This window comes from Triticum aestivum, chromosome 7D (assembly GCF_018294505.1).
Source record: "Triticum aestivum cultivar Chinese Spring chromosome 7D, IWGSC CS RefSeq v2.1, whole genome shotgun sequence".
NCBI classification, from domain to species: Eukaryota; Viridiplantae; Streptophyta; class Magnoliopsida; order Poales; family Poaceae; genus Triticum; species Triticum aestivum.
Genome location: NC_057814.1, coordinates 90,878,239 through 90,895,480, shown reverse-complemented (window position 1 = coordinate 90,895,480; position 17,242 = coordinate 90,878,239). Strand labels below are relative to the sequence as shown.

Here is a 17,242-nt window from a genome sequence, read left to right as displayed (position 1 = left end):
TATGCATTTATACTTCAACACATGGCAATAATGCGGAGAGAATTCTTCAGTGCAGAGTAGGTAAATTTGGGGAAAGTTGCAGAATAGGTGAATTGGGGGAGAGCTGCCCATGTTGTTGGTCTGTCGTCGAGATTTTCTTTACGACGTGTAGAGGGTAGGGCGTTCTTGTAATTTTTGTTAAGGAACATAATCATACGAAAACCCTCTGAGAAACTTGGTCTAGTACATTGCCAAACAAAACACACCCAGTTCAGATCACAGCTCAGAACAATCTAGTCATAGATTAGAATGTCTCTCAACATTTTTTATGGATCGTAATATCCCTAACGATCTACTAGTATGTAGATATTCATTCTCTGATGCAACATCTCACGCAAAGTAGTTCCATTTGAATTCTGAAACGAAGGTGGGAAATGCAGTCCCAGACAGTCCGAGGTGAAAGATCAGCAGCGCATCCCAGAAACATGCAGATAATTGCAGATGGATCGACGTGTGCATCGGGCAGGCATGGCGATCAGGCGGTCGCCGGCTGCGCTACGGGGGGCCGCGGACCGGCACGAAGAGCAGCGACGGGTCCAGGTACGGGTAGCGACGGAGCGCGGCGCGCCTCATGTCCTCCAGGCCGCGCTCGTACCCCCGCAGCTCCCGCTCCGCCAGCGCGCGCGCGTGCTCCCTGCTCGACGCCCAGAACCACCGCGCCGCCGCCGCCCTCTCGGCCTCCGCCTTGGTCGCGGCGAGCTCGGCCTTCGCCTGTTGCAGCTCCGCCCGCAGCGCGTCCGACTCGCCGGCGTCCCGCTCCCGCGCCTTCTGCTTCCTGTCCAGCTCCTCCCTGAGCCCGCGCGCCGCCGCCGCCGCGATCCCCGCGTCCGCCTTGGCCTCGGCGAGCACGGCCTTCGCCTTGCGCAGCTCCGCCCGCAGCGCGTCCGCCTCGGCGGTGTCGCGCTCCCGCGCCTTCGTTTTCCTGCACAGCTCCTCCCGCGCCACCGCCGCCTTGGTCGTCTCGTCGAGCTCGGCCTTGGCCCTGCGCAGCTCCGCCCGCAGCGCCTCCGCCTCGGTCTCCCGCGCCTTCAGCTTCCTGTGCAGCTCCCCCTGGAGCGCGTCCGCCTTGCGCTCGCGCGCCCTCAGCTTGTCCTCCAGCTCCAGAGCGTAGCCCAGCGAGAAGGCCACCTCGTTCGCCGTCTGCGCCCAGCATGTATGCCATTGCCACCATGTCAATCGATCAACCCAGAACAACAAATCATGCAAGAATGATGCACACGGAACAAGGAGCTCACCTGGAGCAGTGACACGTAGGTTGAGGCGACAACGTCGGCCGGCTTGGACGCGGCGAGCTCGCGCTCCCGCGACGGCGTCACGGTGCCCTGCAGCAGCCGCCTCGCCGCCTTCCAGTCACCATCTTTGCTTGTCGTGGGCGGCGACTTGCAGGGAGCGGAGAAGCCCGGCGGGCAAGAGGGGAACTACGCCGAGCTCTCGCCGTCCGCACGGTCCTCCGGCAGCTTCCTCTTCTTCCCAGGCGACGGCGCACAAGGCGGCACCTTGCAGCCAGGCTCGCTCTTCACCGTCACCTTCCCTGCCGACGCGCGCGCGGCCGCGGCTTCCTCCATGGCGACATGCACAGGCGCGGCTGCAAATCACAGTTCAATACAATCCACAACAAACAACCTGAATTGCTCTAATTTGAGCAATGCTGGAGCCTGGAGGGTTCACCTTTACGAGTTGGCGGCGGAGACGACACCCCGGTGATGTTGGCCGCGGCCATGTTGCGGTGGTGGAGATACGCGAAGAGGTCGATCGGGGAACTCCCTCGAGCACGCAGCAGGCTGTCCGCCACGGCCTTCTCCTGCACGGTGAGCGACGGATCGAAGGTGGAGGACCTGGAAGGCTCGCCCCACTCCACCGGGCACGGCCACGGCGCCGACGACTCCAGGAAGAAGAAATCCTCCTTCCACCCCTTGACAAACTTGGCGCGAATCCGGGCGAAGAGCAGGCCGTCGGCGTCCTTGCCGCGGAGGGTGTAGAAGCCGTGCGGCGGGAACGGGCAGAGCGCGAAGAAGTGCCGGAACACGGCGAGCGACGGGTCCACGCCGGCGGAGCGGGAGAGGGCCACGAAGCCCGCCATGGCGCGCCAGCCGTTGGGCGAGAGCTGGCCCGGGGCGAGCCCGAAGTGGTTGAGCACCGCGGCGAAGAAGGGGTGGAGGGGCAGGCGCATCCCGGCGTCCAGCGCGTCGAGGTACACGCAGACGGACCCCGGCGGCGGCGTGGAGCACGAGGAGCGGTCGCCGGCGAGGACCGGGGCGAAGCCGTCGGGGATGGAGTACCTCTTGCAGAGGGCCTTCAGGGCTCCTGGCCTGCGCAGCCGCGAGGTGACCCGCTCGGCCGAGACGTCGTCGTGGTCGTCGTCGCCTCCGTCGGCGTCGGCGGTGCGGGGAGCTCGGTCGCGGGTGGGTTCGTCGAGGTGGTCGTCCGGCGACCAGGATTCCGAGGTCCCGGAGGAGGATGGCATGGCGGCTGGGGTTTGTGCTGCGGGCGGCGGCGCTGGTAGGAGGGTGGGTGGCTACCGATCGATCAAGACGGCAAGAAAGAAAGTGGAGGCTTCATTTTTCGTCGTCGTGCGAAAAAGCAAAGGGTTTTTAGAGCAAGCCGTGTGCCTTCCGATTCCCCCTAGTTTATAGACTTCTTTCATTCTTTGTCACTGATTCTTAAACTTGCTGCCTAAAACTTGCAAAACAAACATTTGCAGGAATGAAAAACTTGCAAATGTGTTCTAACTTTTCTTGTGATATGTCACCCTGGTTTTCATTAATAGAGCTGGCTTCAGGATCAGATCATTAGAAAAAGAGTCAATTACACCAATGCTTCTTAAACTTGATGGAAATGGTCACTTTAGTGACAAAACTTGTAGCATATATCGTGCTGATGCAACAACTTGGGTTTGAAACAGCGACCTCGAGTTAATCCGCGTGCCCAGCTACAGCTAGCCACCTCATCATGATTCTGCTTGTTAAGTTTTATACCTTTTGAAAGCTGAATAAAACTGTTGCTTATTGATGATTTGGTGCGGCATACAAGAGTATATAAGAGGGTACAAACCGACTTGGGGTAGGGGTACAAAACTGACTTGGACTAGAAGTCGTATACCATAATGACTACTCTAACATCCCCCCGCAGTATCAACGGCAGGCTCGACGACGTTGAGACTGAAACAGATATCTTGAAACGGCTTAGTAGGCAGTGCCTTGGTGAAAATGTCAGCAAACTGAGCCGTAGAGGGAACATGAAGCACCCGAACCTGACCAAGAGCAACCTTTTCACGAACAAAATGAATATCAATCTCAATATGCTTTGTGCGTCGGTGTTGAACTGGATTGCTGGTCATGTAGACTGCTGATATGTTGTCACAGTAGACAATAGTGGCCTGCTCAATAGGCCTGTGTAGCTCGGAGAGTAACTGCCGAATCCAGATTGTATCTGCAACGGCATGTGCCACAGCGCGATACTCAGCCTCGGCCGACGAACGTGAGACTGTAACCTGTCTTTTCGAAGACCAAGAAATCAAATTGTTACCAAGAAAAACACAAAAACCGGAAGTGGACCTTCGAGTGTCAGGACAACCAGCCCAGTCTGCATCAGAGTATGCGGTAAGCGAGTTTGGAGAAGAATTATTGAGGTGGAGACCATGATTGAGAGTTCCTTTTAAATACCGAAGAATGCGTTTAACATGATTATAGTGAGGAACCCGGGGATCATGCATATAGAGACATGCTTGTTGAACAGCAAAAGAGATTTCAGGACGAGTAATGGTGAGATATTGGAGAGCACCTGTTAGGCTACGATAGAGAGTAGGATCGGAAAAGGGTTCACCGGTAGCCGAAAGTTTAAAACTAGTATCGACAGGAGTGCGAGATGATTGACAGTCAAGCATACCAGCACGATTAAGAAGATCAAGAATATACTGGCGTTGGGAAAGAAAAAGGCTGGAGGAATCTCGAACAACAGCAATGCCTAAGAAATGATGAAGGAGTCCTAGGTCAGTCATAGAAAATTCAGATCTAAGAAGAGAGACAATATGATCTAAGAACTTTTGAGAGGAGGCGGTAAGAATGATATCATCTACATAGAGAAGTAAATAGGCAGTGTCAGAAGTTTGATGATACACAAAAAGAGAGGTGTCGGAGAGAGATGGAGTGAAGCCTATTGTTTGAATGAAGGAGGAGAAGCGTTGAAACCAAGCTCGTGGGGCCTGTTTAAGACCGTAGAGAGATTTCTGAAGAAGACATACATGAGTTGGAAAGGATGGATTTTCAAAACCCAGAGGTTGCTGGCAGTAGACAGTTTCTTGAAGGGAACCATGGAGGAAAGCATTTTTAACATCAAGTTGGTGAATGGGCCATGAAGAGGAGACAGCAACACTAAGAACGGTGCGAATGGTGCTAGGTTTAACAACAGGAGAGAAGGTTTCTTCGTAATCAATTCCTTGTTGCTGAGAAAAGCCACGACAAACCCACCTGGCTTTATATCGTGAGAGGCTCCCATCGGAGTGGAACTTTTGGCGAAAAATCCATTTGCCAGAAACAATATTTGTATTGGGAGGACGAGGAACAAGTTGCCAGGTGTTGTTTTGAAGTAAAGCATTATATTCTTCTTGCATGGCAGCGGCCCAATTGGGATCAAGTAGAGCAGTTTTGTAATTCTTTGGAAGAGAAGTGAGAGATACGGAGGTATGAAGGTTTAGGCGGTCTTGGGGTTGATGAAATCCTGATTTGGCCCTAGTACGCATGCGATGATCATTAATCGGGGCTGCTGTAGGAATAGCACGAGGGGGTAAGGTGGGTACTGGTGAGTCCGGCGCAGCGGAAGAGTCGGACGAAGGAGTGGAGGGCTGGGTGGTGGAGTGGGAGTAGGGGCCGGGGGTGTTGGGGAGGGAGCAGGGGTCGGGGGTGTTGGGGACGTCTCGGGTGGGGTGAGTGTATGGTTGGGATTGGCTATGGTGGGTGTTAATGGTGGTGGTGATAAGTTGTGTTCGGCAGGTAGGGGAGTATATAGTTGGAAAGGACGGGGAGAGGGGGTGTTTGCGGAGCTAGGGGTGTTGGATGGTGTAGTAGTGCGTTGTGAGAAAGGAAAAATGTGCTCAGCAAACGTGACATGACGAGAGACATGAACGTGTCCGGTGTGAAGGTCGAGACAGCGATAGCCTTTGTGCTCGTCAGAGAAGCCGAGAAAAGCACATGGGATAGAGCGTGGTGACAATTTATTTGCAGAAGTGGCGTAGGCATTGGGAAAACAGAGACAGCCGAAAACACGAACCGCGGAGTAGTCGGGGTGGGAAAGAAAGAGGGAATAATAGGGAGTAGTGTTGGGTTTAGTTTTAGAAGGTCGAATATTTAGAAGGAAGGTGGCCATGTGTAGGGCTTCAGCCCAAAACTTGGGAGGCATAGATGATTGAATGAGGAGAGTGCGAACTATATCATTGAGGGTGCGAAGAGAGCGTTCTGCTTTACCATTTTGAGGGGAGGTGTAGGGACATGAGAACCTAAGCAGGATGCCATGTTGTAAGAAGAAAGTACGATTTTTAATGTTATCAAACTCGCGACCATTGTCACATTGGATAAAGCGAATTGGGAGGAAGAAGTGAACAGACACATAGCGTTGAAAATTAAGGAAAAGAGAATGGACCTCGGATTTGTTGCGTAGAGGAAAAGTCCAGACAAAGTGGGTGAAATCATCTAGGATAACAAGGTAGTATTTAAAACCCGAAACACTTGCAATGGGAGAGGTCCATAAATCACAATGTATTAATTCAAAGGGATAAGTGCTACAAGAACTAGAGGAACTAAAGGGAAGACGCACATGTTTGCCTAATTGACAAGACTCGCAAAACACAGAATTATGAGAGTCCCTATTACATGGTATGGTAAATTCACTAAGCATAGAAGCTAAGACGGCGGGGTTGGGATGGCCCAAGCGACGATGCCAGAGATCGACGGAGGCCAGCATGGATGTTGGAGGGGTGGCGGCAGGAACTCCATTAAGAGAATAAAGATCACCGGAGCTATTGAAGCGAGCGATCTCGGCCTTGGTCAGGTAATCCTTCACAGATAAACCAAAAGGGTCAAATTCAGCCGAAACTAGATTGTCGCAAGTAAATTGGCGAACAGAGATAAGATTTTTAATGAGGGCGGGTGCAACTAGAACATCGCGAAGTAAAAGAGGTTTGGTGGAAGAGGGAAGTTGAGCCTGACCAACACAATATATAGGAATAGATGATCCATCTCCAAGGATAATGGAAGGGAAAGGAGATTTAGTGCAAGAAGATAACCAATTACTAGATGCAGACATATGACTAGAGGCCCCTGAATCAAAGATCCAATCCGTACCTGAGTTTCCTTGTGCAGCAAAGTTATTCATGGCCTGGAGAAAGGCAGCTTGATCCCAGCTCGGCGTCGCAGGTGAGGGTGGCGTCGGAAGCAGTGCCGGCGGATACGATGGTGAAGGCAGTAGGGCCGGCTGGGGAGTGTAGTAGGCATTGGCCGGCTGTGGTGGGGGTGGCGTCGGGAGCAGGGCCGGCTGAGGTGTGTAGTAGGCGCCGCCGTCGGTGCTGTAATGACCATAAGGAGCATACGTCGGGGCGGCGTGATAGGCATTGGCCGGCTGTCGGGGGTTGAGAACCCCGGGAGCACCAGTAGGCGGCCGAAGGCCGGGTTGCCAGGCACCTGAGTATGCCGGCGGAGCACCGAGGGTGGACGGAGCGGACCAGGGCATGGGCCATGCTTGAACAAGCCCCGTCCAAGGATCATGAGGAGGCCGCCATGCAACCGCAGATGGAGCACTGGTGGGTGGTGCAGGACTCGGTGCTGGTGATGTCGTAGGCGGAACCGAACGAGTCGACGGCGGCCTGTAGATAGGGTTTTTGCCGCGGTAGTTCGGACTAGGACGCCAGCCTGGGGGCGGTTGAACAGATGACGATGCGGACGGCCCGGCGGCAGGAGCCGGCCTGGAAGGCGGCGCTGGTGTAGACGACAGAGGAGGACGAGCCGCAGCATGAAAGACCTTGGGGCGAGAGTCCTTGCGAGCTTGTGTTTCCGCCGCGAGTTGTAGCAAGGAACGAACTTCAGCGAAGGTAGGAGGGGGCCGTATCATCGGTATGAACGAGGCTTGCTTGTCAAAGTCTTCGCTGAGGCCGACGACGACGATATTGATTAGCTGTGAGTCGCTAACTGTATCGCCGAGTTCGCGGAGCTCATCACCAATGGTCTTAACGCGCTGGCAGAACAGGTTCACCGGGGCGTCTCCTTGCACCATATTGCGAAGCTCGGTGTGGAGAGCGTTTTTCCGAGCGTCGGTGTTGCTTTGGAAGAGCTGACGGAGGGAGTGCCAGATGTTGGCAGCGGTGGCGCCGTCGTGATCGAGCATGTTGAAGATCTCGGTGGTGATGCGGGTGTAGAACCACTGGACGATCGCGAGATCGTCTTTCAACCATTGCGGATCGTCGGGGCGGGGAAGACAGTTGGCGGCGACATGCGAGCGCAGGTTGCAGCGGCCGAGGTGGAGATCGAAGAGATGTCTCCAATGGTAGTAGTTGTGGGCGGCGAGATCAAGAACTATGGGGATGTAGGGGCTGACGTCGGAGATTGTGTCAGCAAGAGATATTGGTGCGGCGAGGATGGGTGCAGGGTAGTTTTGTGGAGCTATGGTGAGGGCCGAGAGAGAAGCGGCCGCGGCGTTGGCAGCCTTGGCGATGAGTGCGGCCCGGCGCTCGAAGTAGTCGGGCGGCGGCGGCGGCGGTGGCGTTGGCGGAGCCATACCCTAAACCCTGGGACCGGTATCTGATACCATGAAAGCTGAATAAAACTGTTGCTTATTGATGATTTGGTGCGGCATACAAGAGTATATAAGAGGGTACAAACCAACTTAGAGTAGGGGTACAAAACTGATTTGGACTAGAAGTCGTATACCATAATGACTACTCTAACACCTTTCACCGTCACCATGAAGTCAGGCTCGCTCTTCACCCTGAAAGTTAAGAGAATCTTCTAGGTGGGTGCAAAATTTCAAAGTGTTTAGACATTTGAGGAGCTTGTGGCAAAAAAAAAATCCGGTCTACACAGTGCACGTTTTGAAAGATACTTTGACAGACAAATTCTTTTATTTTTCCATGAGCTCCTCAAATGTTCAAATATCTTGAAATTTGGCACACACCTAAAAGATTCTCTCAAATTTCATGCGTAAACAATTTTTTATTTGTTTTTTTTTAATTTACCTTTCATCGACGGGTTCAGCTAAGCTTGGGTGCAGAAACGCTGCACCCTATTGTTTGTGTAGGAGAAAACTATATAGGGTGCAGAAACGCCACACCCTATTGTTTGTGCAGGAGAAAACAATATAATAGTTCCTGCAAAAAATAAACTATGTAATAGACCATCTAATTTGCACATTTTTTTAAAGAAAAAAATCTCATGCACCCTACATATACATGTACAAAATTCAAATCCATTCTCCTTCGTAAACAAAAATGTTTTTTCCACGTAAATTACTCACTTCTTCAGTTCTCCCTAAAACTATTCTTGGGCTTCCTTGCCCTTTTCAAACTATTATGTATTGCATGATAATATTTTTAGAATAATAAAATCATGCATAGATGTAATATGTTAGTACTCCCACCCCCTCCCCCCGCTTCGCGTTAATTTCCAAAAAAATATGAAGTATGATGGACTTATTACAACCTCCAGCACATTATAATATGTCTACAATATTAGTGAAATGGCATATGACTTACAAATTTTGCAAAGAAAAATTTGCTATATTTTATGTCTTACATGTCCAAGTCCAACCCATGTAATCATAAATTATTAGTCGCCAAAATAGATGTTAACTTCATTTATGTTATCCACCTTATGTTTTGAATGGACGGAGTGTAAAAAAAATCCATTCATGTACCTTGTGAGTAGAAGCATATACGTATGAAGTTTGTTATAAAATGCTCCCCCCTTTCCAACTGGTGAAGCCCGGTACATTTTGCCTTACGCCAAACTTTGTTAGGTTTGACCAAGATCACAAAAAAATTGAACATGTACAATACCAAACAAATATTAATAGATCCATCATGAATATGTATTCATAATGTACTTTGAGAGAGAGGTAGACCCGAGTCTTCTTCCACTCGCCGGGTGATCCTTAGAAGTAAATAAATGTTGGAGAAGTGTTGGTGAATTTATGAGATCACGAGAATCTAATAATAAACTGTATGCAGTGACAAAATTCTTCAGAAGCAGATTCGTTGAATGGATTTAAATTAAGAGTTTCCAACATAAATGTGACGAAGTGTTGCTCCACTGCACTGGTCTCATTCCCACCTTCTATTCGATGTGAGTTACAGAATTTTGGCTTTTGTTTGCTTTTCACCAAGTGCAAGTGCAAGTGCAAATGCAAAAGAGGTGATTTGTTGTATAGCCTCTGGTCTCACTCCCTCGCATATATATTATTCCCTTTTCTTTTACACGAAACCATTTACGATTACGTTGTGTCTTTCTTAGAGTGATTTTTACGTGTCGGTGCTTAAATTAAAAGTCAAAGATTTAGCTACCAATATTTTAAGTGACACAAACGAAAATCAGATGCATTTTCGCACAAATTGTGCCTAGCGTTTACTGACCGAGTGTGGCTGTGAGCAGCAATATAGCAACAATCATGGAGTCCGTCTTGAAAAAGAGAAGGTACAGTGCACAGAGGCTGGGTGCCTGGGTGCTTGACACGTCGCCTGGAGGACCCACGCGGTCCAGACCAGCTGCTACTGCCGGCCAGTCTAGGCCTGGTGGCCCATGACAATGGGCTTTGCACAAAAATGGAAATGAGCAGTCTGTGTAGTGCGCAGGCTCTGACGTGCGTACGCCAAGAGAGACGATGGTACACGTACATATACAAGAGTTGATCGGACCCGGAGGCGGAGGACTGGCCTGCTGTCCAATGGTCTGGACCGGGACAGCAAAACCATACTACTACTGTACTATAAACTGGTATACGTTTTAAAAGAAAGAAAACATAAACTGGTGTTGAAATGTGTTTACTATGTGAATCTTATGCAGAATCAAAATACATGAGTTTGCCAGAATAGATTGTGCTTGTGCACGAGGCCTGTGCACGCCTACTAGGCTTGTGGTGATTTGTGCCCTCCTCTTTCGTACATGGAGGCCCATAATCTTGCTAAGCGCCTTCTCTCTGAACGAGGGACGCCATGTGCGGCTTCCTGAACCTCATGACAGATCTTATAAATTTTCTGTTAAACTTTCTCGTTGAATAATAAAGTAAGCGGTTCTACCCTAAACAAAATTTGGCGTGTGATTAAACATATGCGACTGATCTAAGTACCGTAAAAAAACGTCGTAAAGTACTCAACTACAAAATTTGGCGTGTAACCAACGATGAAACAACATATGAGTTGGTTGATTGAAGAAGAACCAAATTAAGGACGGCTAGGGGTGATGATGACAAGTAAAGGAACCTTGGTACATTTACAAGCACCTACACTATATGTATTTCTTTTTACCAAAAGGGAATGACCCTGGCCTCTCTGCATTGCATGATGCACATAATCAATTTATTAAACATAAATCAAGTTCAAGCAACCGAGTATCAGCCATTTTATCGCATGATGCACACACTGTGCATACTCTTGTATGCCAGGGTTGTGGGAAAATGTTAGGGATGATTAATCTTATGCCCCTAATTGTGTCCAACTTGGTTGTTTTGTTCCTAGTTTTCAAAAACCCTCAGTCCCGCCCAAGCCACTTTGCTCCTCTTATGCATTTGCCCTTTGACTCTTTGACTGGCAGTTTAAAAACTTCATAACAAATTCATGTTAACTCAGAAAAATGCAAAATAATATATCAAAATGTTCAGAAAAACATCACCTATATGTGCATATCATTTGCACTCATGACAAAAGTGTTGTTCATACATTTATAGGTTTAATAACATTAATAATATTAATAAACTTATTACGTTTAAACAACACTTTTGCCGTGAATGCAGATGTGATGCACATATATGTGATTTGATTTGAACATTTTGATATCTTATTTTGCATTTTTTGATTTAATATAAAGTTTTTAAAATGACGGTCAAAGGGCAAATGCATAAGAGGAGAAAAGTGGCTTGGGCAGGACCGAAGGTTTTTGAAAACTAGGGGCAAAACAATCGAGTGGGACACAAGTAGGGGCATAAAATTAATTGTCCCAAAATGTTAATGCACGCCCATGAAAACCCGCTTTTTCGGATATTAAATAAAACATTATTCATTTTTATTCTTGACCTTGCCCAGTCCCTCAGAATTGTTGTTAAAGTATTTTAGCAGTGTTGTAAGTAGTAATGTGTCTGTGACTTCCTAGAAAAAATGTATGCGCCTTTTTGTGAACACACGTACGTGTCGAGAGAAAAAATGCACATATAACTGTTGACATTGTCGCTATCTTTTGTCATGGATTCTTCAAGTTGGCGTATTCTTCTTAACTTTTCAACTTAGGAATGCCATTCTTATCACCAAAAGCATACACTCACCTAGGATTGATACTCATGCACTCGTCCTTAGACAATTCAAAGAGGTTTTGGTTGACTTCACACATTTTGTGACATTTACAATGTTATGCCCATTCCTTTGTAAGGAATGACAAAGTATTTGTGATTACATATATGCAGGATCAGGGCCGGTCCTAGGATTTTAGGGGCCCGGGGCGAAATTTGAGCTCGGGGCCCCTTAGAGCGTTGCCTTAGGGATCGATTTTGTAGGTCTTTCCCGCTTCCGTTGATCCCAATATTCAATCTCGCCTTCAATACCCGATGAAATTATTGTATACACTAGGATGCGGAATTGGAAGAGCTATCAAATTAACCATAATCATGGACTAGTGTATTTTCTAGACTAGTGCTAGCATCTCCGTGTTCCATAGGACATTGCAAAGAACAGATGCAATCCAATCAATTTAATGGGAAAGCATATATACATTGCAATTAGAACCTGAGGTACGTAGTGGCTCATAGACAGATGCCACATTATTCTTTATTTATATATTTTTCGTAAGCGTCACATCAAGGTCCCTATGGAAGTGCCGCTAGTATTTGAAAATTAGTGCAGAGCTATAAAAAAACTACTATATTAACTGGACAAAAAATCTTACTCCCTCCGATTCAAAAAAAAAGAGTGTCATATGACTTTAGTTCAAATTAGAAGTAAAGTTGAACTAAAGCCACTACATTTTTTTTGGATCGGAGGGAGGTAATGACAATGCCTCTAAAATCTACAGTAACCATGCCCAATCAAAGAATTATCAATGCCATATGACAATAATAAATAGGGAATATTGATTATCATTTATAATTTGTAATAATTATCATAGGAAAAGCAAAAGGAATAGGGCACAGTACCTTATCTAGAATCTACTTCTGCAATCGTTGATGGGGCGTCTCCGCTAAAGTTGCAGCGATTGCATGGCTCATGCTCAAGGGTCGTCGCTCATCCGCCGTCGTTCAACTGGCTCTCGCGGTCTCGAGCCGAAGAGCCGAAAAGCCATCCGAGCGTTCGGCGGCGGCGGCCGCCGACACCGTGCCTCGCGTGCGTGCGTAACTGATGCGCCTCTCGAAGAAGGTTGATTCGATCCATGATCGACGGCCATGCGTAATTATTACTCCATCTTGGGCCAGCCTCACATAGTACTAATCTTGGGCCAAGCAGTGCGTTTTTTCAGTCCATGCAGACGCACGCAGCGGCAGGCCTATATGGCTATATCTCTATATATCACGTACGTCCCTGGGTGGGGCCCCCTCCGTTCCGGGGGCCCGGGGCGGCCGCCCCCCCTGCCCCCCCATCAGGACCGGGCCTGTGCAGGATGTAAGCTCCATGTAGAATACGAAATGAAACGGTTGGAAATAAACAAGGACACCACGCTTGCTTCTGTTTGTGTTGTCCATGTCTTCTACCTGGTGTTCCAACAAGATGATATTAGTAGAGAATTAATAAATCAAACTCTTAAACTCTTAAGAGTCTTCTCATGAGAACTGTGACGCCCCCGATTTGACCGTACACTAATCATGCACGCAAATGTGTACGATCACGGTCAGGGACTCACGGGAAGATATCACAACACAACCCTAAAACATAAATAAGTCATACAAGCATCATAATACAAGCCAGGGGCCTCGAGGGCTCGAATACAAGTGCTCGATCACAGACGAGTCAGCGGAAGCAACAATATCTGAGTACAGACATAAGTTAAACAAGTTTGCCTTAAGAAGGCTAGCACAAACTGGGATACAGATCGAACGAGGCGCAGGCCTCCTGCCTGGGATCCTCCTAACTACTCCTGGTCGTCGTCAACGGCCTGCACGTAGTAGTAGGCACCTCCAGTGTCGTAGGAGTCGTCGTCGACGGTGACGTCTGGCTCCTGGGCTCCAGCATCTGGTTGCGACAACCAGGTAGAAAGGAAAGGGGGAAAAAGAGGGAGAAAGGCAACCGTGAGTACTCATCTAAAGTACTCGCAAGCAAGGAGTTACACTACATATGCATGGGTATATGTGTAAAGGAGCATATCAGTGGACTGAACTGCAGAATGCCAGAATAAGAGGGGGATAGCTAGTCCTGTCGAAGACTACGCTTCTGGCCATCTCCATCTTGCAGCTTGTAGAAGAGAGTAGATTGAAGTCCTCCAAGTAGCATCGCATAGCATAATCCTACCCGGCGATCCCCTCCTCGTCGCCCTGTTAGAGAGCGATCACCGGGTTGTATCTGGCACTTGGAAGGGTGTATTTTATTCAGTATCCGGTTCTAGTTGTCATAAGGTCAAGGTACAACTCCGGGTCGTCCTTTTACCGAGGGACACGGCTATTCGAATAGATAAACTTCCCTGCAGGGGTGCACCACATAACCCAACACGCTCGATCCCATTTCGCCGGACACACTTTTCTGGGTCATGCCCGGCCTCGGAAGATCAACACGTCGCAGCCCCACCTAAGCACAACAGAGAGGTCAGGACGCCGGTCTAACCCTATGCGCGCAGGGGTCTGGGCACATCGCCCTATGCACACTTGCACGTTGCGTACGCGGCCGGAAGCAGACCTAGCCCCCTTAATACAAGCGCGAGCTTACGGTCCAATGCGGCGCGCGCCACTCAGTTGCTGACGTCACGAAGGCTTCGGCTGATACCACGACGACGGGATACCCATAACTACTCCCGCGTAGATGGTTAGTGCGTATAGACCAAATGGCCAGACTCAGATCAAATACCAAGAACTCGTTAAGCGTGTTATGTCGAAGTAACCGCGGACGCCGTCCAGGGCCAGGCCCACCTCTCACCTAGGCGGTCTCAACCTGCCCTGTCGCTCCGCCACAAAGATCCACTTGCGGGTACTCCTACGAGCCGACCCGACTTTAGTCATCACATGTGTCATGTATATAGTATATAAGTATATACCCGTGATCACCGCCCAAGTAATCACGGCCCGATAGTATAGCACAGCAGACGGACAAGAATGTAGGGCCACTGATGGAAAACTAGCATCCTATACTAAGCATGTAGGATTGCAGGTAAAGGTAACAACAGTAGTAGCAAGGATAGGCTATGCATCAGGATAGGATATCGGAAAGCAGTAACATGCTACACTACTCTAATGCAAGCAGTATAGAGAAGAATAGGCGATATCTGGTGATCAAGGGGGGGCTTGCCTGGTTGCTCTGGCAAGTAGGAGGGGTCGTCAACTCCGTAGTTGAACTGGGCAGCAACAGTGTCGGTCTCGTAGTCTACCGGAGAGAAGAGGGGGGAAGAAACAGTAAATACAATGCAAACATAAGCATGACGATGCGTGACATGACAATGAACAGTGCGAGGTGTGTCCTAACGCGACAGTAGGTGGTACCGGCGAAGGGGGGGAACATCCGGGAAAGTATTCCCGATGTTTTGCGTTTTCGGACAGACGGACCGGAGGGGGAAAGTTGCGAGTTCGATAGGTTAGGGATGTGTGGTGGACGAACGGGCTGCGTATCCAGATTCGTCTCGTCGTTCTCAGCAACTTTCATGTACGAAGTATTTCCATCCGAGTTACGGATTAAAAGATATGATTTTCAAAAGAATTTATTAATTTCTGGAATTTAATTAATTATTTAATTTAATTCGAAATTTGGATTTATGACATCAGCATGAGGTCATGCTGACGTCAGCAGTCAACGTTGACCGTTGACCTGGTCAACCTGACAGGTGGGTCCCACGTGTCAGGGCTGTTAGCTAACTAACTGCTGTTTAATTAAACTAACTAACTAATTAGATTAATTTAAACAGGATTAATTAATTTAGTTAATTAATTAATTAATTAAATTTATTTTTATTTTCTTTATTTATTTATTTTTATTAATTAATTTATTATTTTTATTTTCATTTTTTTAATCATCATTTTTTTCTTTTTCGTTCTGTGGGCTGGGCCCCATATGTCATAGGGCCACGGGGGCCTTAACGGGCACAGGGGAAGCGGGCGCTGCGGGTGCGGGCACCCGAACTGGACGTGGCCAGTCGGGGTCACGGCGAGGGGGAAAACGTCGGCGCGGCGCCGGCCTGGCAGCGGCGACGCCACGGCGGGGCAAAAGGGGGGGCACGACGGGGGGAGGCGGGGCGAGCGGCGAGCCGTGGTGCAGGGTAGGCACGGTGGCACGGCCGGGCGAGGACGGCGCCGGAGCAGGGGGGCAGCCGCGGGAAGGCCGGAGAAGCGCAGTGGACGGAGAGGGGGGAGGTCGCCCATGGAGAGCAGGGCTTGAGGCGACGGCGGCCTCGCTTGGCAGCGAGAGGGGGCCGAGCCGTGGAAGTGCTGGGCGGAGCCGGTGCGGCTCGGCAGCAGGTCAAGGCGGAGGGGGGCATCAGGGTGGCGATGCGGGCGGTGGCCGGAGCTACGGCTGGTGGGGGAGGACATGCAGGAGCTCGTATCCGAGCTCGGGAAGGCACAGGGGGGTGGCGGAGCTCACAGCGATGCTGTAGGGACAGGCAGCGGGCTCGGGGTGGTCCGACGAGGTAGATCGACGACGGGGGCGGGGTGGCAGCTATGGCGAACGGCGTCGGGTCGACGACGAGGCGAGGCCGCGGCTTCAGCCGGGCATCGCGCGAGGGAAAGGAGGGGCGAGGAGGAGTCCGGGAAGGGCGGCGCCGACGCCGGCTGGCAAGGGGATTGGGTGCGGGGAGCTCCTCTCCCCGGCACGATGTGTGCGTGTGTGTGCGTGCGGCGCGAGGTGGGGAATGAGGGAGAGATGGGGGGTCGATCTAGGGTTTGCCACGATGGGGGGTTAAGCAGGGGTGAGGGGCCGGTTGGGCGAGTGGGCTGGCCGGCTGGGCCGTTGGCCCAGTTGGCCAGGGGGGCCTTTTGTCTTTTCTTTTCTTTTTTGTTTTCTCTTTTGTATTTTCTTTCTTTTATTTATTTTCTTTTCCGTTTTATTTCAATTTAAAATATTTAGGCATTCTCTAAAAATGTGTTTACTTCACCATAATTAAATATGCCTTATTTGGCATCTCCCGAACATTTTTGTTTTAAATTTTGAAAAACTTTTATTGTCGACATTAATTTAAATTTGAATTTTGAAACGGTTGGACCTAACGGTAGATTAGCAACAGTAACTGTGGTGATGTGGCACCATTAGCGTGGGATTACTGTAGCTTGATTATCCGGGCGTTACAAAACTCCTCCACTACAAGAAATCTCGTCCCGAGATTTAGGAGGTAGAAGGAAACAGTGCGGGGTATTCTTCGCGCAGACGATCCTCTTGTTCCCAAGTGGCTTCATCTTCAGAATGGTGCGACCACTGGACTTTGAGGAACTTGATCGCCTTCTGACGTGTGCGGCGTTCGGCTTGGTCGAGAATGCGGACCGGATGCTCCTTATAGGAGAGGTCCTGCTGCAATTCGAGCACTTCATGATCCACTGCTCGGATTGGGTCCTTGAAGCAACGGCGGAGCTGTGACACATGGAACACATCGTGAACCTGAGAAAGGTTCGGCGGAAGCTCCAGTTGGTATGCCACTTTTTCACGCCTTTCGAGAATAGTGAATGGGCCAATATAGCGAGGAGCTAGTTTGCCCTTGATCCCGAAGCGGTGAGCACCCTTCATAGGTGTGACTCGAAGATAAGCCTTTTCGCCAGGTTGATAGACCATGTCTTTATGATGACGGTCATACTGACTCTTCTGACGTGACTGAGCAGTCTTGAGATTCTCACGGATAATGCG

At 49.6% G+C, this 17,242-nt stretch overlaps 1 protein-coding gene across 1 annotated transcript; it reads right to left on the bottom strand.

The window, feature by feature from the left end:
- Nucleotides 1-290: 290 nt before the first annotated feature.
- On the bottom strand, nucleotides 291-2,598 carry LOC123170877 (uncharacterized). Its single transcript, XM_044588605.1, has 4 exons — nucleotides 1,678-2,598; nucleotides 1,536-1,624; nucleotides 1,275-1,457; nucleotides 291-1,179 (listed from the first exon to the last, which is right to left on the bottom strand). The coding sequence occupies exons 1-4, from the start codon at nucleotides 2,501-2,503 to the stop codon at nucleotides 535-537; spliced, it is 1,743 nt and encodes a 580-aa protein (XP_044444540.1). The 5' UTR covers nucleotides 2,504-2,598; the 3' UTR covers nucleotides 291-534.
- Nucleotides 2,599-17,242: the final 14,644 nt, after the last annotated feature.